At 41.0% G+C, this 23823-nt stretch overlaps 1 protein-coding gene across 3 annotated transcripts in view; it reads right to left on the bottom strand.

The window, feature by feature from the left end:
- Window positions 1-355: 355 nt before the first annotated feature.
- Window positions 356-23823, bottom strand: part of EGF (epidermal growth factor) — a 41511-nt gene continuing 18043 nt past the window's right edge. For 2 of the 3 annotated variants that reach the window (XM_083456758.1, XM_083456757.1), the window contains 14 exons: window positions 23408-23533; window positions 22435-22571; window positions 20227-20375; window positions 18982-19086; window positions 16880-17103; window positions 13837-14004; window positions 12492-12650; window positions 11788-11904; window positions 11191-11316; window positions 9656-9797; window positions 7337-7501; window positions 5159-5267; window positions 3438-3537; window positions 356-2206 (listed from right to left, as the gene is read on the bottom strand). In XM_083456758.1, the coding sequence (XP_083312884.1) occupies window positions 2202-2206; window positions 3438-3537; window positions 5159-5267; window positions 7337-7501; window positions 9656-9797; window positions 11191-11316; window positions 11788-11904; window positions 12492-12650; window positions 13837-14004; window positions 16880-17103; window positions 18982-19086; window positions 20227-20375; window positions 22435-22571; window positions 23408-23533 (1832 nt within the window). In that variant the 3' untranslated portion in view covers window positions 356-2201. The remainder of the gene's footprint in view (window positions 2207-3437; window positions 3538-5158; window positions 5268-7336; window positions 7502-9655; window positions 9798-11190; window positions 11317-11787; window positions 11905-12491; window positions 12651-13836; window positions 14005-16879; window positions 17104-18981; window positions 19087-20226; window positions 20376-22434; window positions 22572-23407; window positions 23534-23823) is intronic. The other variant, XM_083456759.1, reaches the window with a different exon arrangement.

The raw sequence follows: 23823 nt of genomic DNA, 5'->3' as shown, positions 1-23823 counted from the left end.
TACAGCTACAAAGCCAAACTATGGCACAACGTCTTGGGTGGTGGTGTGGGGAGATAAATGCCCCATTCTCAAGGTCACTAGAACAGTTCTTTACCTGGTAGGTTTCAGCTGGATACTTTAGCATTGTTTACTTGGAACTGTATTCCAAAATATAGATGGGTGTGACACACAAAGAGAGAAAGATGAAAAATGATGCACTTATATAATCAGTCAATCAATCAGTCACCTGATAGCAGAGGAACAATGTAGGGCAAATGGGCACGGCTGGAGGGAAATGGCCATATGGGGCAAATTAGGGCCCCTACCAGGCTTTAGATTTCCAATGCCTGCTTCAGAACAACTAAACTTGGGAATCAATTCATCAACAGTTCCATTTATTTCAACAACATTTAAAGCAGGTAAGTTGTACAAACGTTTTAGCATATATATTTCGGCTATTGAAATATATAGCTTTCGGCTATTGAACTGTAGCATTTAAAATCCACAGTAGTGAAATATCTTTATCAATACGAACCAAAAGATCACAAAAATAGCAAGCAAGCTTTTGAGTTGGGTAGCATTACCTAGTGGCTGGCATTTGGAATAGGGGTAAATTACACCAGCATAATCTGCCCTAGGCACAAATTATGCTGGTTTCCTATAGCTTGGATTGCTCTGTAAGTCTCACTGACTTCAAGAGGATTTACTCCCAGGTAAGTGAGAATAGGTAAGTGAGAATAGGATTGCAGCCCAACTTTCCTAAATCTCTTAGTTTTAATTATGCCCTGAACTATAATCTGGAAATATATGTATGTAAATCATAAATATAAATCCTCTCCATTTTTATGCAATCTGTTTTGTAGATTTCACAGAGGCAATATAGATGAAGTAGCTCTATTCAAAATCAATTCCAAGATTGATTTTGCTCCAGTTTTAGAATAACCTTTTGTTGAAGGCACTGGAGCAGCCTTTCGCCATTCAACAGATCCCTATGGCCCCTTCTCTCTCTGCAGTGTGCATGATATATAGAACCAGAATTCCCAGCGTTGGCCTCAGAAAAGTGGTTCAAGCAGTTGCTGGAAGATAAATGGTTCCTTCCATTTCAGCCTGAATGTGCTTGATGAGTACAAGGCAGGGAGATGCCAGCCCTTAGCCTCCTAATCAATGCCATGTGATCAACTATGTATAGGGTTGATAAATGATAGTCGGGACAAGTACAAAAAGCTTTTCTAATATCTTCAGCTCAAAAACTCATATTCATTTCAATAAGGCAGAGATGAAGAAGAACCTGCAATCCAGCCCTAATACTTCATCCAGGATTGTTGTTTTGGAGCTGGAGCATGTAATATGCGAATCTCCCATCTTCAAATGCAACCTTCTAACCTCTTTGGAAATCCTTCCAAAGTTGCATTATTTTCCTTTCCAGAAAACTATTTTCCCTGCATTAAAAATGCTGGCCAACTTCATATATAGAAAAGTACTTTTGAGGACAGGGTTGGGGGGATAATATTGTCACCTTTGTTATACATACATGCAAATTAATTTTCATAAAATAGTTCTTTTGAAAGATCACACATTCCAGTTACATAACAAGGCGTAGTTGAAAGGTTATTGAATCTGCTTTCATGAACTGGCTGTGTGAGTAGGGATGGGGGAAGAAACAGAATTCACATTTAAAGGTGGACCCACCTAATTCACACTTTCTGAAAGAATACAGGAACTGATACACAGCCAGCCTTCGAAAGTCACATTTCTGAGAATTTTCTGATGTAGTTCTCCAGCCAAGTGGTGTCTACAGAAATGTATACATGACTGGGGTAAACTGTGCCTAGAAATGTATATTTTAGCAAATGTAATGCACAAAGATGTCGTATTAGCAGAAATTTGCAAAAAAAGGATATATTAGTCAATACTGCATACAAAGATGTGTAGTGGAAGGAATTCATACAAAAATACTGATGACAACTTTTTTTCTTTTCTTTTTGCAAACTGATGTGGAGAACCAAACTGGAAAACTTGACAGATTCGCCCATCCTTATGTATGAGGATGTGGAGAGAGGATCACTTTTGGCGGTGTTTAGGGCTGGCATTCCACTGAACAAGCTGAAAGTCATTTTCTGATTTACAAGGCAAAGGTTTTCAGGCAGCTGGAGACTGATTCTAAGAGAGAAGCCTGATCTGTTGATTCCTTTGCCAACATTAGTAGACCACACTTCCATTGCTCAAGCTGGACAAGAAGAAAAAAGAGAACAGTTATTCTTGGTGTAAAAAGCTTCAGGAAAAGGCTAGTGTGCTCATATCCTGCTTATGGGCTTCCCATAGACATCTGATTGGCCACTGTGGGTGACAGAATAGAGGACTAGATGGACCTTCAGTCTGATCCAGTTTTTCTTATGTATCCAACAAGTGTGCAAATGGCTCCAGAAAAATACAGGAATGGCAGTTCTGAGAGCCGGTGTGATGCAGTATTGCAGATATTAATATTGTACAACTGGATGCATAAAAACTGAATCCTTTTGGAATAAAAATTGTCCAGACCCATAAATATTATTCAAAGCTTTACTAACCAGAACTTTTTCAAAACAGGTACAAAAACCATCAATCATGCACCCAGAAAGCTGTATATACACATTCAACCATAGGTTCTTCTTCTTAGATATATAAATAACATAATTAGGATCAGAGCAAAGGTCAAAACTCTGTCTCTCCCACAGCTTGCATTAGTCTGCATCCAGGCTAAGGGTATGCAGCCGCTGGAGAGGCATCTTATCACATCCTTCTCTCTCTGTGCCTGGGAACAAAAAAAACCTTTCAAAATGGAGATTTGCAATTGAATACCTTAATCACATGTTTCAAGGTTAAACACTCATATGACTGCTAGCAGAGAACATCAAGTGTTATCAACTCAGCTAGAAGCTCAGAGAGCCCTCTTCTAGCTTAGTATACTCCAATGGAATTCTCCAATGTTAAACCCTTAGCAACATACAGGCATTCTCCATTTCAGTGTGCAGTTATACTTAACATGTAAGGGATGGTGCCAGAAGAGTGGGGCTTTGGGTGAGCTGGAGAGGATAGGCAAGGGGGTGGGTGAGGTGTTAAAAGAAAGGGTTGGACAGATGGGTGGAAGGGGAAAGGGTTAAGTGGGGTTGGCAACTAGAGTGAGCAGTGGCAATAGCCTCAAGTTCTTTGGTTTTTAATGCAAAGTCACATGGAAAAGTGAAGAACTGAAGTGAAGATGAGAAACTGAAAGGAGCTGAAATTGACAGATTCAGCCATCCCTACTTTCAAGGCAGCCATTTCTCAGAAGTCGCTTCTCATGTAGTTCCAAGTAAGGATTGTGATGGTACTCAAACTACGCAGAAAACTGAAGAATCTGACCTGAATAGCTTTGCTTATCTTTCCTTTTGCTATACTTTTGAGGTAAAGACATTCTCCAGAGATAAAGAAAATCTACTCACAGGGTTCTGAAAGGCAGAAATAATCAAGATCTTTCATATCACAGTCTGTTCTATCAGTGGGTCTGCCTTCACTGTTGTCATCGCATGCCATTATAATGAACTACAAAACAGGCAATGTGCACATGTGAGTTTGTATAGGCTGTATAGGCTAATAATAATAATAATAATAATAATAATAATAATAATAATAATAATAATTTTTATTTATACCCCGCCCTACCTAGTCAAGACCGGGCTCAGGGCGGCTAACACCCCATATAAAAACAAATTAATTGAAATACAACTTAAAAACAAGATTAAAATACAACATTAAAACATTAAAATATTAAAATACAGCCTCATTTCAATGGAAACTTTATTGCAAGCTTTATTGAAATGAAGGGGACTCATTCATTTCAATATGGCAGAGATAAGAGCTCTCCAGATTTGGACTGCAATCCCTAACCTCCCTGCCCAAGCTGGCTAGAGATGATGGAAGTTGGAGTGCGGCAACATATGGACTGCTACTTATTCAGCCATCCAGCATATGGAGAGTCACAGGTTCTCCAGGTTTCCAGTTTTTTAAAATTATTATTATTATTTCATGGACCACAAAAACTTACATATGAATACTCTTCTACCAAAAAAATAAATATCTCTACTTCTTATCCATTTTATTGTATACCTGAAGATCTTCCTACTGACCCAATGATGAGGCTAGACTAACAGAATTTGGATCCTACCAACTGCTGCTAATAATTTCACTATCAAGTAAAGCAACGCAGCAGAGAGAAAATCAACAGTGAAAAATACATCACAGCAGATTAAGTTAGATTTGATTTTATTGACTCAGTCCACTGTTTAGATGTTTAATTAACCCTCATACTCAACGACAATTATATTACTAGCCAATATTAACTGCGGCAGGAACCACTGCAAAGGGCAGCCTTATTCAGCGATGACAAACAGCTTGACGTGAACAAGGTGGTTGCAATTCTAATACATCATTCTGGTTCTAGATGAGATGGCAAATTACATTTTTTGCCTATTGCCTCAAATAATGCAGGTCATAAAATAAAACCTTTGGTGCAAAATGCAGCATTAAGGCACCTTTATTCTGTCAGGGTGGTATAAAACTGGCCTCCGTGTAAAAGTTAACAAGGAACATGAGGTGATCTCATCAGCTCATTTATCATTCTCTTTGTTTCACTCCTCAGCTGCCGAAATAAATTCAAAGCTGCTTCTGGTGCAAAGGCATTTCATCCCTTCCAAACCAAACATCCCTAGGTAGCACGCAGGATCCGTGAGCGGCAATTTGGTACCAACTTGAGCATGCTTCGGACTCCTGGACTTGGGTGGCGAGCAAGCATGCCTAACTGCTTTCAGGATTGCAGGCTCGGTCTCTAAGAAACGGAACCCGTTTAGATCTCTGCTGTGAGAATCAGGCATGTCATCACATCGGTATTCCTTAATTTAGAACACATCCCCTCCAACTGTTGTGTGCCGAGCTAACAATAACACTGTCTCCTGCCTGCAACGCACCCAGGCAGCTGTGAACTTAGAAGGATAACATAACAATGAGGTAAGAGGGACTGGGGTTCATAGCTAAGCACTTGATGACCCCAGCAGTTATTTAATATATTTAAGATGTGAATTATTTGATGGATAATCTCAAGTGGATCCCTAATGCCCTTTGATCCTTTCTCCTTCTCTCACCACTCCACGTGTTAATATAGAATTACCAGCGGCTCGTTGCTGGGGAGCTTCGTGTTCCTGCTGTCAGCACTGCTGCCGCTAGTCTCTTGTGTTGATTCTATGTATGGCTCCTTCTTGAAAAGCCTCCTGTGTCTACTGAAAAAGAGAAAGGAGCCAAGGAAATAAAACGCCCTCAGGGGAAAGGGATACTGGCCACACAACACAGCTCAAACACTCCATTTGTTTTGGCAGCTGAGCTTCGTTTCATCACTACCAAGAACCAACGTAGTCCAGCATTGCTCTTCAGCTGATGAGTCGGCACTCAATACTGCAGGGGTAGCCAATGGGATGGCTCTCCAGAGGTTGGCGGACTACAACTCCCATCAGCCCCAGTTCAGACATGATGGGAGCTGTAGTGCAGCGGCATCTGTAGGGCACCACAAGCTGGGACACAATTCAACCTACAGTTAGATGCAAAAGTGGTTGCTCTCTGCAGTGGTCATCCCCTTGTCAGAAGCCTGCCACTAATTTTCTTCCACCTTCAAATGCCATACCCTTCCATATGAATCTCTGGGAAATGGTGTCCATATCCCCAAATGCTGGCCAAATTGTGGGATATAAAATTTGGGAGGCTGGACTCTTGAATTCAGCACACTTTCCCCCATAAACAACCACCTGAGTGTAGCACCATTTAGCTAGCTATGGATTACGCTGACACAGAGGCTCATCCTTCCAAAGCCTACGGAGTTAATTTTTTGAATGTGCATCCTTGAACAGCACAATGACCACACAAGATGGAGCTTTAGCAGGCTTAGTATAAACCATTTTTTTAAAGAAATACTGTACATTTTTTTTAGAAGAAGAAAACAACTAGGGCACCCCAATGAGGACTGAACATGCTCTCTGCCCACAGAATGCTGGCTAATTATTTCTGGGGAACCTGGAAGCAGGAGTATCCTTAAAGATGGCATGTCTGAACAAGAGTATTCCACATGGCAAACGTTGGTTGCAGTACCCTCCTGTAAATGTTCTGAATAGGTAAATACAGGGAAGTTGGCAGGGAGTGTGTGTGTATGTTTGTAGGTCTTGGTCTTTAAAAAGTCTTATCCCAGCAGCTCATTTTTTATTCCTGCAAGCCTCACATTAAGGGGCAAGATGAGTTTATGTTTTATGGATGAAGGGAAGGACTTTTACTGACCTGCTCATGGAACTTAATCGATAGGTCTTAAAATACAGCAGAGTATGAGCAAAAATGAAATAGCAATCCCAATCCAAATATTGGTTTCTGGACTCCAGTTAAAGGGGGATTTAGATCAGTGGTTTCATTTTGATCTAGTTAGGCTACTAATAGCTGTAGTACAAACCCAGCCGAGCATGTAATTGAAAACTTGCTTTCAAGATAAACAGTTATATTGATCAAAACCATTTGGTAAAGGAGGAAAGTAAATCAGGGCAAAACAATGACTTTTTATTTTTGTTTCTAAGTGAGAACAGGTTGCAGAAGGAGAAAGAAGAAATAAGAGTGCATGAATCAAGGCACCCAAATTTATATATACTGTGTATATATATATTCTCAACAATATTTCCAGTGTTGTTAAAATGACATTTTTAGTGCTAGTTCGCCAACAAATTTAGGAGCCTCAGTGTCATGTAATGATTCCAAGTATATCACTCAGGTTGTTGGGAAGTGGTGAAAGCAGAACAATCAGCGATCAGTTTTCACTATTGAACTCTAAAACCAGGCCACAGAATCTATGAGGCACAAAAGTAGAACTATGTATGAAAGCAACACGTACGTAGTCTAAAATATTGCATATACTTTGCATTAGAATAATGCACTGGGTGACTCAGGGCCACTCTGAACTGGTGCATTTTTGTGGGTGTATGTATGTCAATGAGGTAATAATAGTGCATTAGTGGTGGACTTTTAATGGACCCTCCAGACAGCATTCCATGATACTTCACCAACCTTATTGCATTATTGCAGCCTATTGTTCACTTAATAGTGATATCCCTGCCGTGAGGTGTTATTGGTCTACAACTCCCATCATCCTGGGCCACTGGCTATGCTAGATGGAGCTGGTGGAAATGGCCACAAACAAATCAGAACCAATGCTGGATATAACCTAACTTCTGTGTAAGCTTTGTGCAAGCAAATCAGGGTGAATGCTCAATAAAGAGGTTGTCTGGAGGGGCATTGTGGCAGGCTTTGCAGATAGTTTTACCTGTAGCAGTAGACAGCGGCAACTCCAAGGAGGAGGGCCAGGAGCAACATGGCCAAGCAAGCTGCAGTGACCATGTTCTGGTTGTTTCTTTGCATCACTTGCTGCTGCTCCCACCACTCTAAGTCACTGAACTGGCAGCGCTCTCCCAGGTAGCCTTTTGGACAGCTGTCAAACGAGGAGACACAGCAGCCAGTAAAGGAGAATACTACAAAGATCACCATCATGGTTTAATTCCACCAAATTCAGCCATTTCAGAAACCTTGGATTAGGGTACTCTAAAGCAGTCAAAATCAATGTGGGCTTTGCTAATGGACCCAGGAGGGTGTCGACTGCAACCAGTTGAGCACTTTTAAAATGAGGTTCTCTTGAAACCACCAGTAAAGGAAATTAAAATGAGCTATTTCCTGCGGAGCAAAGACACCCTCTGGAGCCAATTTTACTCCAAACTATACTGTGCAGAGAAGCCCAACACAAACCATGAACAAATCATAAACACTAAGGGTGTTTGCAGATGGATGCTGATTGTGGAAAGGCGCTCCTCATGCTTACACATTTTTTGAGTATTATTCACTGCATCTCTTCCCCGCTGCAGGCTGCTGCTTGCTCACAGTTGCCTTCCTTGCAGCAGAAGCGGTTTTAGGGTAAAGGTAAAGGGACCCCTGACCATTTGGTCCAGTCACGGACAACTCTGGGGTTGCGGTGCTCATCTCACCTTATTGGCTGAGGGAGCCGGCATACAGCTTCTGGGTCATGTGGCCAGCATGACTAAGCCACTTTTTGGCGAACTAGAGCAGCACACGGAAATGCCATTTACCTTCCCGCCGGAGTGATACCTATTTATCTACTTGCACTTTGTGCATTTGAACTGCTAGGTTGGCAGGAGCAGGGACCGAGCAACGGGAGCTCACCCCGTCACGGGGATTCAAACCACCAACCTTCTGATCGGCAAGCCCTAGGCTCTGTAGTTTAGGCCACAGCACCACCCGCATCCCTGTAGCTGTTGCCAATGATCCGTCTCCAATATCAGAACTACCCATTTGTAATATTAAACTCCCATCTAGAAGCACCTTCACTTTTGTTGAGCTCTGTAAATTCATCATGCTTTCCATCTAGCGGTACCACCACACACATCTGAAGAATTAAGTTAGCTTTACAAGATAGTTTATATCACTAGGCTAGGAACATATATATGCTGATATCTAAACACTAATCATGCCATCTGCTCTGTAAGAATGGCATAACATGAGCAATATTAATAACTTTATATCTCATGTATGCTTCCCAAAGTAAGTCAGAAACTATGTAGTTTTGTCTACTTGAAACATATGGCAGAAGAGAGTGTGTGTGCGCGCGCGTGCAGACACGCACACGTGCACACGCATTTCCTGCTAGGTTTTCTGTGGGACCAAGAGTGTGCATGTGTTGGTGAAGAATGGTGAAACACTGCCACCTAGTGTGAATTTATTTTCAAAAAATTCACTAACATATTTATTACAGCAGAATCTTTCCATTTAATCAGATGCATGAAGTGTCATCCTGAGTTGCAAGCATAGGAGCAGGGGTGAATTGTAAACAGGGAGGTCAGAAGGAAAGGAAATTCAGAAATTACTGGAAGTGAATTAAGTTCTTATCTGTTGTTGGTGATATCACACATCTTGACATCGTTAAGATGATTAACTTGGGGGGCGGGTTCTCATGGAGAATGTACATATAATCATTTCATGAAGAGGGAATTGTGTGCCTCTCTAGGTCAATATATCTGCTGAATTCTGTACACGAAAAAAGAGTGAAAAGCAAACCTCCCTTCTTCCTGCTGCTTGGCTGATCACAATTTCCTCTTCACATAAGAATTATGTGCTTATTCTCCATGAGGTTTCATGAATGTGCCCAATGGCTGACTATTATTGGCTCAAATTATGGTCCCCTATGCCTCTGCTAAACACTAGTATATTATTAACATGTTCAGCAACACTGTTTAACCTAGATGTTATTCCACTGAGCCCCAACCAAAATATTGTATGTCATGGACGAAAGAATTCCCACTGCAACAAGCAGAAAACCCACAGCAGGGCCGGCCCTGCCATTAGGCAGAGTGAGAGGCCTCAGGTAGCCAATTTGAGATGTCATGAAAGGGCAGCAAATTGTTAGTTTATTTAATGTGTTATTATGGTTGTATTTTTACTGCCATGGAGAAAGAGAGGTGCTTGTGGGATTTTCTGCCTTAGGTTTCAGAGTAACTCAACTGGCCTATGATACTTGCAGGATGGGGGCAACAAAATGTCTTGGGCTGCCCTTGCAGCACTAGAGTTCTCCACTTACTTGCATGCAAAAGCTTGGAGATCAAAAAAATAAACACAAACTCCTTCATGGAGACAGTAAGATGGAGGGCAGCCAGCAGAACTTTCTTGCTCAGATACTGTGGACTCATCATGTGCTGCAGTGGTAGGAGACATGGCAGGTTCTGAAACACAGTATTCCACAATTGTTTTTGTTTTGTTTGTTTTTTAAGAAAAAGAGAGAGAACTGGTTTGGACAAGCTGGTGATTTACACTATAATGCAGGGCATTTGCGATGTCATGGAAGAGAAGTTCTAAGGACCAGTAAAGTGACCTAGAGGGCTTTCAAGATAAAAGAAAGACAGAAATGTGAGAAATAAAAACATTTTTTTATTACCTCATACTATTATATTGCAAAATGGATTCCTGAATTGTTTTAATTGTTTATTTTAATTATATTTCAAAGTTTTCTAAAATGACAATGTGATTTATTGTGGCATAGCTTGTTATTTCTACTGTTTGAGTAGCCACATAGAAAAGCAGCACACATGCTACAAATGAAATGAGAACAAAATACTGAGATACTGGGAGAATAAAAGCCGTATACAGCATAGTGATAGAATAATGTCAGACCTAGTTGTGGGGATCAGTGAGTCTGGCCTTAATTGTGAACATGGATTTAAATGTATTCAGACTGTAAATGTCAGCACTCTGAATCTCATGACTATTAAACCAACATAAAATTATTTGCTGAGTATTATGACTGACTCAATACTTTGCTTTCGTTTATATGCATGGTAATGATTTCCAATAAATCTCTGTTGGGTCATTCCCCACCCCCACCCTCCTTCCATTAGATCTGCCTAACAAAAGGAGAAGAAAACATGCAGTTGACAAGGTGGCAACTGAAGGCTTTACATACAGATGAAGTGTTGAGGCTGCACATCATGAAGAACAGGAAGTGCTCAAAAGGAGAGCATCATCAGAGCTCAGAAGTTTAGTTTTGGCACAGAAGGCCCTAAAGGCTAGTTTATATAGGAATTACAAACACATTGATGCATTTTTTAATTTATTTTTTACATCATAATGTTTGGATGTGTGTTGCAAGGAAAATCTATCTTCTAACCCACTAGCTTAGAGGTTGAAAAGCAAAGCTTGTGGCAGAGCTGCTTGGTGGTACAGGCTAGAGCAGGGGTTGTCAGCCTGGTCCTACCACCCACTAGTGGGCGATTCAGGATTCTAGGTGGGCGGCAGGGGGTTCTATGGCACAAGCTGAATCCTCCTTCCATCGAGCACTGGTGGGCGGTAAGGAAATTTTACCATCAAGAAAGATGCATGTGGGCGGTAGGTATAAAAAGGTTGACTACCCCTGGGCTAGACTGTACCACAAAAGGTGAATACTTAGAATGCAAAATCAACAGGTAATGTTGCATCACTACAACCCTAAAAAAAATAGCTCGTGTTCAATTTGGCTGTCATTCAGAAGCCTGCCACAAAAATCCCTTTGCAGAATATCAGCGAATCATCCCAAGTGCAAGAGTTTATAGGACAAGCAGGAACAGGCTCCCATCCACTCACCAGAGCAGCGAAGCCCGTCTCCCGTATATCCCACAAGGCACTCACAAAAGTAGCTGCCTTCGGTATTGATACAACTCGACAAGCTCCGATCGCATGTGTCCACGTCGAAAGCACACTCATCAACATCTACAACAGAAACAAGGTTAAAAGCTGCAAGAAGGAATGGAAAGGGTTTTTGGTCTTTTTGGTTTTTTCGGTAAGAACTAGATTGAAAACAGTGTTGACTGCATTAAAAAATGTAACTGTTTTTAAGTCTAGATCTAGCTTTCTCAACCTTGGGTCCCCATTTGTTTTTGGACTATGACTCTCATGATCCCTGACCACTGATATTTGCTTTATTGTATATTGTGGGTCGCACCCAACTAAGTCATACTCAGCATGGGCCCATTGAAATCAATGGACTTGACTACAACAAGCCCATTGATTTAAATGGGTCTTCTCTTATTGGGATTCAACTTTATATGTGGGAGGGGGTTAAGATGTACATCTCCTTGGGAGGGCCAAATAGTCCTTAAAACCTGTATACAAATATCCACATGAATAAAATAATAAAATAAAACAAAACAAAACAAAATAAACATATGACACTAAAATTACCATAGCACAGTTGGCCTTCCATGACGAACCCTGCCTGGCATTGACAAGTAGTGCCATCTTCATTCAAAATGCACTGGGCGTTGATATCACATCCCAGCCATATGCAATTGTCCTGGTCTGTGGCACAAAACAAAGCATGCTCATTCTCATTGTTCATAGTGCATGTGCTCAGAATAGGTCATTACTCAGGACAAATTAATTAGAGCCAACCTTTCAATACACTTCTCACTGAAGAAATTTGCAAAAAGTTCACCCCCCCCCAAATGATATGCCCTACTAGGACCAGTGGCGTAGCGTGGGGGTGCAGGGGGGGCCGGCCGCACCGGGCGCAACATTTGGGGGTTAGGGTTAGGGGGCGCAAATCCACATGTTAGGGGGCGCAAATACACGGGTTAGGGTGTGCAAATTACTTGCCTTGCCCCGGGTGCTGACAACCCACGCTACGCCACTGACTAGGACATTCTCCACCACTGAACCTGGATTTCCTCCATTTTCTTGCTATGCAGAAACATGTCCTCAAATATACTTGCAACAAATTATTTTTGTGTTTAATAGCAACACCCATGCCCTGGGACTCCCTGCCTTTTAACATCAATAGTTGTTGGTAAGCCTATTCAGGGCATATCTGTCTGAAAACACACTGCCCAAAGCTTGATGAATCAACCACTTCCTGGGGTTATGAAATAGGGAATTGCAATCTTTACTAGACACCACGATTTCAGCAGTCAGCATCGGTTTCATCTGTTTTGCATCTCCTCTGCTATCTCCGTATGAACTGCGACTCTGAGGATGCTGGTGGGGTGTTTTCAGGGCTAATAATGTCTTGTTAGTCAGCACTCCTGCCTTGGATGTGACTCTGCAACCTGAAACAATAACAATAAGACTCAAAGCATTTTGAAGTTTAGGTCTAGGGTGGCATCCAGCTGGGGCTCACGCACTCAGAAGGGCTTTTGATCCAGCACATGCCTCCACCAGTAACTTCCAGATGAGAATATGGCAATGCACTCTACATGGCGCTGCCCTTGAAGACGACTCAGTGATTTCAGCTGGTCCAAAATGCGGCAGTCAGATTACTGTTGAGGTTGCCCCCGGTTCTGAAACAGCTGCATTGACTTCTAGTTTGTTTCCAGGCCTAATTTAAACATTAGTGTTTAAAGTCCTAAATGACCAAGGTCCCAAATATCTGAAGGGCTGCCTCTTTCCCTATAGACTTTCTCAGGTGTTAAAATCAGGAGAGAGGGCCCTTTCGGTAGTTCCACCTCCCTCAGAAGTTTGGGAGGGTGACCCAGGAGAGGGCATTCTCTGTGGCAGCCCCTAAATTGCTCTTGACACCTGAGATTTGTGTTTTCAGGACCCTCCCTAATCCTGTGGTAGTACTGTTTTTAATTCTTCAATTTTAAATTGTTATAACCTTCCCTAGAACTTCATGTTGAAGGGTGGATAAATTTCTTGTTGGTGATGATGCTTATAGAAGAGAAGATGAGAAAAGGCAGTTTTTGCTGATTCATTCTTTCCCCTTTCCCTACATTCTCCTCCTCCATATTCTGCAGAGTCCCCCAACTGTATAAAGTTAATTTTCAGAGGCTGCAGGGGGAAAGGGCCATCTTCAAAAGTCCTTTCATGCATGCCAAGTCAATGCATTGGATTTCTTGCATAGCTGACTGGTGATTAGCAAATATCACTGTCGTATATGCAGCTTTCCAATTTATAAAAGAAAGCAAATGCAGCTTGTTTCTGGGACCAAACGGGTTAGTAATAGCTGCAGGGATCTGCATGTTGTGAAATAACACATATTTATTTCACACAGGATTCCTGTGACACACAAAATTCAGAGTAATAGCAACAACATTCAACTGATAAGATACTTCACACATGGGTTGTTCGTCTCTAGCTCATTTGCCACCAGGGGTTCGTTTCTGTCTTCACTATCTACAGCATTCGCCAAATAATACCTAGCCCACCACTCTGCTGCTCATTCAGTCAACCTACCTAATAGGCCCTGTTAGCTGGAGCTAATAGGAAAACAGCTGCCTAACCCTTGAAATATACCTGGTTTTGCTAAGGGGTGAATGACGATCAATGACGAGGGTCTCAACATGCTCCCTCCAAGTCGGACCCTATTTAGGCCAGTCTTCTTGTCCATTCTCAGCAGCGAAGGCCTTGCCCAGTCAGAGATCCAAATGTGATCCTCAAACACTGTTATGTCAAATGGATGGCCTAAAAAATATAGATATGTATGCTCTTTATAATCCCATCGCACCAAAATACTGAAGAAAACATCAGTGAATATGCACACAAGCATCTATTCCTCACATTATACTTAACATTGTGTATAAATCAAGGGCTGTCATAGATAGGACAAAACCCACAGGTCACCCAGTTTGACCTCTTTTCCTGAGGAAGCACATTCAGCAGGGGTTGACAACCTTTTGAGACCACTGAGTGTGTTTGGAATTTTGAGAACATGCTCTGGATGCCAATCACAAAATGGCAGACATGGGGGGGGGGCTTGTAAAAAAAATGGCTGCCATGGGAGGGCATGGCATGACACATTGCCGAGCCCTGATCCACCACCAAGAACTTATTCAGTGCTTAAAAGCCTCCAAGGAAGGAGCTGTCACAAACATGCTGACAGCTTGTTCCATTGTTCAAAGTAACTTTTCTGGAGTTCAAAACTGCTGCTTGTTGCATTATGCACAGCGGATAGGAGCTCAGCTGCTCTTTCTTCTCTGTGGCATTTTTTAGACTGCTGTTACCTTGCTTTTGCATTTCTGCTTTGTGGCATACCGTGGTTGATATGGCCAAAGTTAATTGCAGTAGCAGCTAGAGGTAAACTGGACAGAGAACTGAGCTTTTGGTAGTGGATAGGGCGAATGATTTTGTATCCCTTTTCCAGCCCTATAATTCTATATCAATCATATTGTTTGAGTTTCACCATAGACTTAATTCTTTAACTCAGTTGTTGTTGTTTTCATATGACCTAATTCCATGCCAATTTATGAAGGACAAAAAAAAACCCCCTTCCTTGTCCAAATCAGGAGCTATAATTTTATGATATATTTTCAGCCCCGCATAACAAGGGCAGCAAAACAAGGAATGTAAAGCCATGCTGTTCTTGCAGTTGATGAGTCTCATTATTCACAGATCAGGACACCAAGAGCAACAGTAGATGGCAGTAGCACTGCAGCAAGAATCCTTGCTCTAATAAATCTGCAGTCAAAGCATTTGCATATTAATGGTACTGCTGAGCCAAAATGGGGCTGTACATTTTCTCCCCTGAAAGAACATGCCCAGTTTTCCAAGATTTTTCACATCTCTTTCCAAAAGGGTGTAAAACTGCAAGGAAGTAGGTGCTAAAGGTAGGAAAGTATACATCCCCATTGCCAAGGCAACCACACCAATGCTTAAAATTATAGGAGGATAGTGTTGAGGGGGGGTCTTGTAGGTCATCTAGCCCAACCCCCTGCTCACAGCAGGAAACCCAGAGCTAAAACATCTCCAACAGATGGCTGCTCAGTCTCTACCTGAAGATCTCCAGCAAGGGAGAGCTCATCATCCTTCTAGGAAACAGGTTCCAGTGTCAAGGCATTCCTCCTGATGTTCCACCAAAACCCACGCTCCTGTAGCTTCCACCCATTTTAACTAGTCCTGCCCTAGTCTTTGCCCCAATACAGTCACAGATTGTTGACTAGTTGGGGCAAAAGGGGGATGGGGATGTGGACTGGGAACATCCAGTTGAGAATAATGGTGACAACCCAAGACCTTTGCAGCATAAACTGAAGCCCAACTCCTTCTTCATATATACTTCCTTCCTGGTTCTTCCTGAAGTACACCAGTTCACCCTGCTGCATGGCATGGCCAAGCTATGTATCACAGATGGCAGATCCATAGATGCAAATCTGACTGTGGATAGTATACATTTGTTATCCACTTTCAGTGGAATGTACATCTGGATGTGCATAAGCTCATCCACATACTGCCCAATTAGTCATGAGTAACTGAAGCGTTAAACCACAGAGCCTAGGACTTGCCGATCAGAAGGTCGGTGGTTTGAATCCCCGTGACGGGGTGAGCTGCCGTTGCTCGGTCCCTGCTCCTGCCCACCTAGCAGTTCGAAAGCATGTCAAAGTGCAAGTAGATAAATAGGTACCACTCCGGCGGGAAGGTGAACGGCGTTTCTGTGTGCTGCTCTTATTCGCCAGAAGTGGCTTAGTCATGCTGGCCACATGACCCAGAAGCTGTACGCCGGCTCCCTCGGCCAATAAAAGCGAGATGAGCGCCGCAACCCCAGAGTCGGTCACGACAGGACCTAATGGTCAGGGGTCCCTTTACCTTTACCTAACTGACTACCTGCACAGAAATGGAAAGTTGTGCCAGCTAATACAAGTCTTGTCATACAAGCACTGACACAGCATGGCAAGCCAGTGATCCTCAATTCAGCTGACAGAGGAATAGGGACATATTCCCTTATTCCCAACTCAAGTGAGAACAGTGAAATGGCTTTGTTTCCTCAAGAGGCTGGGATAATGCAGTGAGGAAGTTCTTTTCAAGTAGCACTGAAACAAATCAGGGAAACAATGGCTGTAGGCTGATAAACAAACTGCAAGAAAGAGGTTTCTGTCTGAAATGGCAATGCTTGTAGCAAAAAAGAACAAAATGCCATGAACTTTCAGCAGAGAACTAGTTACTGTATATTTTTAGTTGTCTCTTATAGACCTTTCCATTTTAAAAAAGAAAAGCCTGTTCCCCTCTCATATTATTACACATATCTCTTTTCCCTTTGCAAAACTGCAGCTTATTTCTATAGTTATCTTTGAATATATGTATGTTTTCACCCACCCCACCCTGGTTTGCTCAAAGCAGTTCATAATATAGAGTGATAACTTCAGTAAAAGCATAGAAAAAATATGCAGATTTCCTGAAACTGGGTTAAGAATTTACTCCTTTTTCAACTGGCATCAATCTGTAGAATTCACAAGGCACTGGTTAACTCAAAAGGTCGCCTTTCACTGATATTTCTATATGTGCAGCATACCAATGCACTGAAACTCTTGCATCTATGGTAAGACAACTGTCAATCCCAAAGCCTCACCTACATCATTCTGTGTGAGTATTTGCCGTTCAGAACCATCCAGATTCGAAGTCTCAATAGCAGCCTTTTTTGCATCACACCAGTATAGCTTGTCAGCAAAGTAGTCAATCGTTATTCCACTGGGCCAAAGCAAATTGGAATCTACTATAATGAGACGATCAAAGCCTTGTAAGGAAGACCTTTCAATCCGTGGATTTATCCCTACGTCTGTCCAAAATAGTTGCCTTTATTGAAGAAAAAGAGATTTATTTTTTTAAAAAAATTGCTTTCACCTTGCAGTAAAGAGAAAGAGAGAAAATACTTAAAACATTGTATACATTACAGGATTTATTGTTGTGGATGATATAAATGTAAGAAGTTATACAGGTAGGTTATTATTTTGTATGTTAAATTCTCTCCCTGATCCTTGAGCTGTGACAAAACAAAACAAAATTCACATGACAACTTCAACAAGCACATTTCAAGCCACAGTGGTCACCAAGAGAATTATTTTTATTTTAATTTATTTTTACAGAATTTATATAATTTGACTGTTTTATTTTTTAAAAAACTGCTTGGAGGCTATATTTGCAAACATTAGCATTGTCAATAAATGACAGGGCTAAAATATGATTTTTTTTTTTAATGAAATAATGATTATAGTCTACAATAAGCCAAAACCAGAATCATAGAATTGTTGACTTCTACATGTCTGGATAGCCTTGACTGAAGAAAAATGTTTTAAGCAGGTGCCAAAAAGAGTACAGTGAAAGTGGCTGCCTGAGACTAGGGAGTTCCAAAGGAAAGGTGCTACAACATGAAAATATTTATTTCTTACAAGTGTGGCATGAATATTATGCAGCACCTATAACTGTGCCAGTTCTGCAGATCAAAACTGTCAATTATGCTTTTCTCGTGATGAGTGCAGCACATGACAGCTGTGAGGAAAGCCTTTGGGTTTAACTGAGGTAGACGAACCCACCCCCACGTGGTTAATTCAACGTTGCCATGCCACTGCACACCATGGTTTAGCATCTGGCTTTGCATGCAGAAGATTCCCTGGTTGAATCCCCAGTATCTCTAGGTAGAACTGGGAATGTTTATGGCCTGAAATCCTGCAAGTCAATGTAGGCAGTGCTGACCCAGATAGACCAATTGGTCTGACTCCTGTGTACACTAACAGTTGACAAGCGATTGCCATAAACCCACAATTATCCTACAAGCTGTGTATGTCAATATGCTTCAGTTTGATGTTGCCTTACTGGAAAAATTGACTCCCTTATCTCCCATGTGAACGTGATTCCCTGTATTAGACCACCACAACCTCAGGTGTCATTCTGGACAGATGCTCTAGGGATAAAAAACCCTTTGAATTATTTCAATGCCTATTTTTATTTCATCACCCTCTGCAGGGGTGCCAACTTGAATAAAATATTGTGGGGGCCCAGATAAGCCCCGCCCCACATAATCAATCACATAATGCAGTGCAAAAATGCCATTTGAATGGGAATGCCCATCAACTTTGTGGGCAAAGTTTGTGCTCAGCCCCCTCAAATATTTTATTGTGGGGCTCAAAGCCCCCATAGCCCCTAGGAGTTGGCTCCTATGCCTCTCTGGGATCAAAACACTCACACAAGAGCAGGTTATAAATACTTAGAAAGAAAGAAATGATCCATGTTCCGAGTGGCTTAGCTTTGTAGACACACTCCATATAGGCATGTATCTATGCCATATAGGCATAACAGTTTCACATACTTTGTTCAGTGGTGCATTCTGGGCAGGATTTGGGGGCAGAAATCCAGAACCCCACTCAGCAGAATGATCATAATATCAACCCCCCAGCCCCACCCAACACAGCAGGGCTGGCTAACCACATTTTCTTTAAATAAAGTTATAAACATTCCCATCTAACAAGCCTGTAAGGCTGCAGTCTTAACCACTTTTTCTCAGAAGTAAGTCTCACTGAATTCAACAAGACCTGCTCCTAGGTAAATGGGGCTAGGATTGCAGTCTAAAGAAGACATTGAAGCCCAAAATCTAAAATAATCTAATTGCATTACTGGCTTTATTCTTTAGTCTGTACACCTCCTGCTGTCAGTTTCAAAGAAAGTTTCACTTCTTACTCAGTGAATGGATGGACAGCAATTCCCCGAGGCTGAGACACGTCTTCCCAGATAATTACTTTCCTCTGCGTTCCATTCAGATTGCTACTTTCAATTTGGGACTTCCTGCGTACACATGCAGATAGATTAGTTACTACAGTAATTTATTACCAACAAAATAAACTGTTGCTCTTTTCGTTTGTGGCTACAGTCAGTTCACGGTACCATCTATATTTCCATCCAGTTTTGTTCTGCTCCATCACTCCTATCTCCCTTCCTGATTTCTCCTTCTCAGTTTTGCTTTGTCCCTCTCACATAAGTCATAAGCTGTCTAGCTAAGAGAGTTTCTATTCTATTTTGCAATGCAACCAGCCATTCTGTTAATGTTACTGCATATAATTGTAACAGTAATTATAACAGCTTATATCAGGATCAAGAACCGGTTTAGCACAAACTGTCTGCGGACAAATGCCGGCTCCCTTGGCCTGTAAAGCAAGATGAGCTTTACAACCCCAGAGTCATCTGTGACTGGACTTAACTGTCAGGGGTCCTTTACCTTTTTTTAAGAGTATGAATTGCCCTGTTTAAAAACCACAAAAGCCATTGTTTGTTTTAAGCAGGCCTTATCCACCCCCATCCATAACATGGAGATAATATTATTAGCCTGCATCATAATTTGCTGATACATAGCACACATCTCCTTAAAACATGTTGCACACTTCTTTTTAAACACCACAGAATTATCACTGAATGCAAATGACATGACATCATGGCATGGCATGACATCATAATTCTTTGGCCTTGGCTCAAAAAACATGCAGCTTCTCCCATACCCACTCCATTGTGATTTCCTCATTTAACTAAAAAATTGTTCCCTTCCTTTATGGTGCCCCAGAGCTGAGAAATTTCTGTAGAAATTTCAGAGAAAAGAGCCTTAAGAGAATTTACACACAGGAGACACTGATCCACCACTGATTTTATTGCCCCAAAAGGTATGGATCTGCTCTTCATGCGGAAAGTGCCTTCCATGACCACTTCTGTGCAGAATAATGTTCAGCAAAAAGGTCTGTCTGACCCTTTGACATTGGGCAACGATGGCATTTTCCATTTGCTAAACCTTTCTGTTATGACTTAAGCACACAAGAGCACACTGGCATCTTTGAGAACAACATTTCAATTACGCCAGTCTTTTGCCAGTCATTCATTTCCCACAATGTCTTACGCCAGCATTAAGTTTGCTGTAATATGTGTGAGAGAGAAACCTACCCCCAGTCAGTCCAATACAATTTGCGGTTAATCCAGTCGATGGCGAGTCCTTCAGGTTTCTCCGTTGCTTCGCGGATAACATTTTCACGATCTGAGCCATCCAGATTAGCTCTCTCTATCCACTTCAAGGCTGTGTGAGCAAAATAAATCTGTAATGAGAAAAACAGAAGGTTTATAGCTGATTATTGCTCATCTTATTAGAGAGCAGGATTTCCTTAGCTAGTGGCTTTACCATCAGCAATGAAATTTCTTTAGGGTGGGGGGAAATAAATGAGTAATTACAAAATTGTAGCCCATGATTACAGATCAAATAAGCAGGCACTTATCCTTCAACCAGAATGACTTCTGCAGCCTGAGCATGCTTAGCAAGTAAATCCTGACTGCCCTATATACCATCTCTTCAATAACCTGTGCTTCTCTTTCAGCCAAGCAACTTGCAATAGGAGAAACAATCAGTAATCTGTAAAATAATTCTGAAATCTGATAGGCTTTCACTAAGGACCTGCAACAAATGGTTACAGTATGGACTGCTCCTGTTCAGTGCTCCAGTCAGTTAGTTACCCCCTGCTCCAAAATACTCCATTCCACGCCCTCTTCCACTTAGTTTTCCCACCTGGCAACTGTCAGTCATTCCATGGCTACTGCTCATTCTCAGTCTTTCTTGGGTATTTCTGAGGGGCCCCCCCCCTTTAGTTTTCTAAAGGGCAGCGGTTTTTCTTTTTGTTTTAAGTTCTGCAAACCATGGGGTTCCTTCGAGGCTGCTCCTGCCTCTCTCGTGCATTGATGGTACTGTTTTGGCTACATACACATTGGCCTTCATCCCTGAACACTGAAAACAGTGGGTATGGTTGCTGATACCTTTTGAAATAAATCTGGAAATGCCAAGTATGAAAGATAAGTCATGTTAGTGCATTGAGAAAGTCAAACTACAGATTGCAAATGAGGAATTCCTGGTTTTTTATTCCAAGAATAAAATATAAATTAATAACTGATTCTAAAGAGAGAGGAGGCTTCTCTTTGCCAGATTTGAAGTTATATTATGAAGCAACCTGTCTCTGCTGGTTGCAGGAATGGATCTTGTTAAAAAATACAGATTTACTAGATTTGGAGGGTCATGATAATAGATTTGGGTGGCACACTTATTTGTGGTATGATAAAACATGAAGGAAATATAAAGAGAAAGAGGGCACTTTTTATCATGTGTGATGGACATGTACATTGGTAAAGATTTTCTGGTAAATGATATATAATCAGTTAAAGAAAATATTTAAAAATATATTTGTCAAAAAACCAGAAGTCTTTGTACTAGGTATAATAGGTGAAGAGTTCCCAAGATAAGATAAAAAAAAACTTTTTTATGAATGCAACGACGGCACCGAGAATGCTACTAGCCCAGAGATGGAAAGAAGGAGAAGTACCAACAAAAGAAGAATGACAGGTGAAACTGATGGAGTATGCAGAAATGGCAAAACTGATGGGGAAGATCTGAAACCAGGAAGATCAAGTATTTTCTAAAGACTGGAATAAATTTGTAATTTATTTTAAAAAATGAATTTGTAATTTATTTAAATGGTTAAAATCTTTGGCGGGGATGTAAAGACACCTGTAATGTAAATTTTTTTATGGTAATTATGGTTATATAATAGAGAGATAAGGGTAAAATATGCAAGATGGAACCCATGGAGGGAGAGAAGGTCTAAGGGTTCGAAAGAACTCTGTATTTTAATTTTTGAAATGGTTTTGTTTTATATGTATAAAAAATTTTAAAAACTTAATTAAAAAATAAATAAAAAGCAAAAGCAAATGAGCAATTCCATTTAACTGCTGATGGTTTCTTAAGGATAAGAAATAAGCACAAGGCAACTGTGTTCAAATACATTATCTGAAGAGATAGCAGGTCGTCCACTGTTTCCAGGAACTCTTCTCATTCCCAAGAGGAAACACAGACCTTGCATAAGTGCCTGGAACACCATGAATCTCCTACCACTCAGAGAACGGGGTGGCATGCAACAATGTTCTGTTTAAGTTGTTTGATTTTGCTTCAGTTTTCTGTACCAAGCTTAGAGATATTTTTAAATATATTAAATGAATCTAATCTAAACTAATGCACATCAAGGAGAACCAGTAACCAAGAGGTTAAAATGCAAAGAAGCAAAAGCCAAGTGTCCTTGCAACACTTCAAAATCCTCTAGTTTGCAAATGCCTTACCTTATTTTCCACAGGGTCATAGTCAAGAGCTAAGACTATTCCCATCTGCCACTCGAGTAAATTTGAGTAATCTGTTCCATCAAAACCAATACGGCGGATCTCTCGGCTCTGTGCAAACAACAGAAATGGCTTCGGCCCTGTTTGTGACAAATTTCATAGCATGTTAGCTCTTCTAGTCCCATAATAATCTTTAGAGAAGAAACCTTGAGGATTACAGAGTTACTTTTGCCTTTTGCACACTAAGGACAAACGGTGTTGCAGACCATTTTTTCCCCTAAAAAGTTTTTTTTATATGAAGTCTACAGAAAAACAGAATGTGACACTTGAATGGTATGGCATATGCTTCTTTTTCCATATGGAAAAGAGAAAAAAGCCAGAATGCAGGGAAGAAAAGGAACTTTAGAGGCAATTAGGGAAAATTAGAGAAACTCTCTCTGTTAGGTCAAACTCAAAGAAAACTTGAGCTGTCAGTCTTATCTCTCCACCATGCTTTTATCTGAGCTGTACATTTTTATTTTTGTAAAGAGCCACTTGTACATTGAAACCACATAGGCAGATATAATCGTTAGAAGATATCTGAAGGCAGTCCTGTATAGAGAAGCTTTTTAATGTGTAATGTTATATTATGTTTTTATATATGTTGGAAGCCACCCTGAGTAGCTGGGGAAACCCAGTCAGATGGGTGTGGTACAAATAATAAAATTATTATTATTATTATTATTATTATTATTATTATTATTATTATTATTTGAAAATTGCTTCAGAGGGAGAGGAGCAAAGGAATTATGACATCACAGCTGTCAGCCAATCAACATTGTGCACAACCAACTTCAGAGGTTGAAATGGTTTTCTCTTAGCTCAACTTAAGGAGAAAGAGTGATGTCAGACAAGAACGTGTTCAGTCTACTTCCAGAGTTTCTTCACTACTGAAATCATGTTTGCTTTTAATGAAACCAAATGATGTGCTACTAACCTGCAGCAGTACAGTGTCTTTTGTCCTCCTGGAGAATATAGCCAGGAAAGCAATCACATGCCCAAGTTAATGGACTCAAAGAGACACAAATGTGGCTGCAACCACCATTATCAGGAGATGAACAACCTTTAAGAGACCACAGAAAAAAATTGAACACTAAAACTCTATTACAACAAGGCTTACATTAAACATCACCACCCACCCTAATGAAGCCTTATTAATGGTGAGTGTTTGCTTCCAAGGAAGGTAAGGACTAAGGTCTCTACCATATTGTCTCTCACTGGAGTTTCGAGGCAAGGAGGTTCTTCCAAACTCCAAAAAAGGAAGTCCATTCCTCATGGTTGGCTGTCTCCAACAGTTAGCAAGTCTGGACACTTGTCACAATTTCTAGATAACTTCAGAAAGATTTGCTGTAG

The sequence above is a fragment of the Podarcis tiliguerta genome (genome assembly GCF_965153285.1).
Source record: "Podarcis tiliguerta genome assembly, chromosome: 9".
Taxonomy (NCBI): Eukaryota; Metazoa; Chordata; class Lepidosauria; order Squamata; family Lacertidae; genus Podarcis; species Podarcis tiliguerta.
This window is presented reverse-complemented; position numbering and strand designations above follow the sequence as displayed.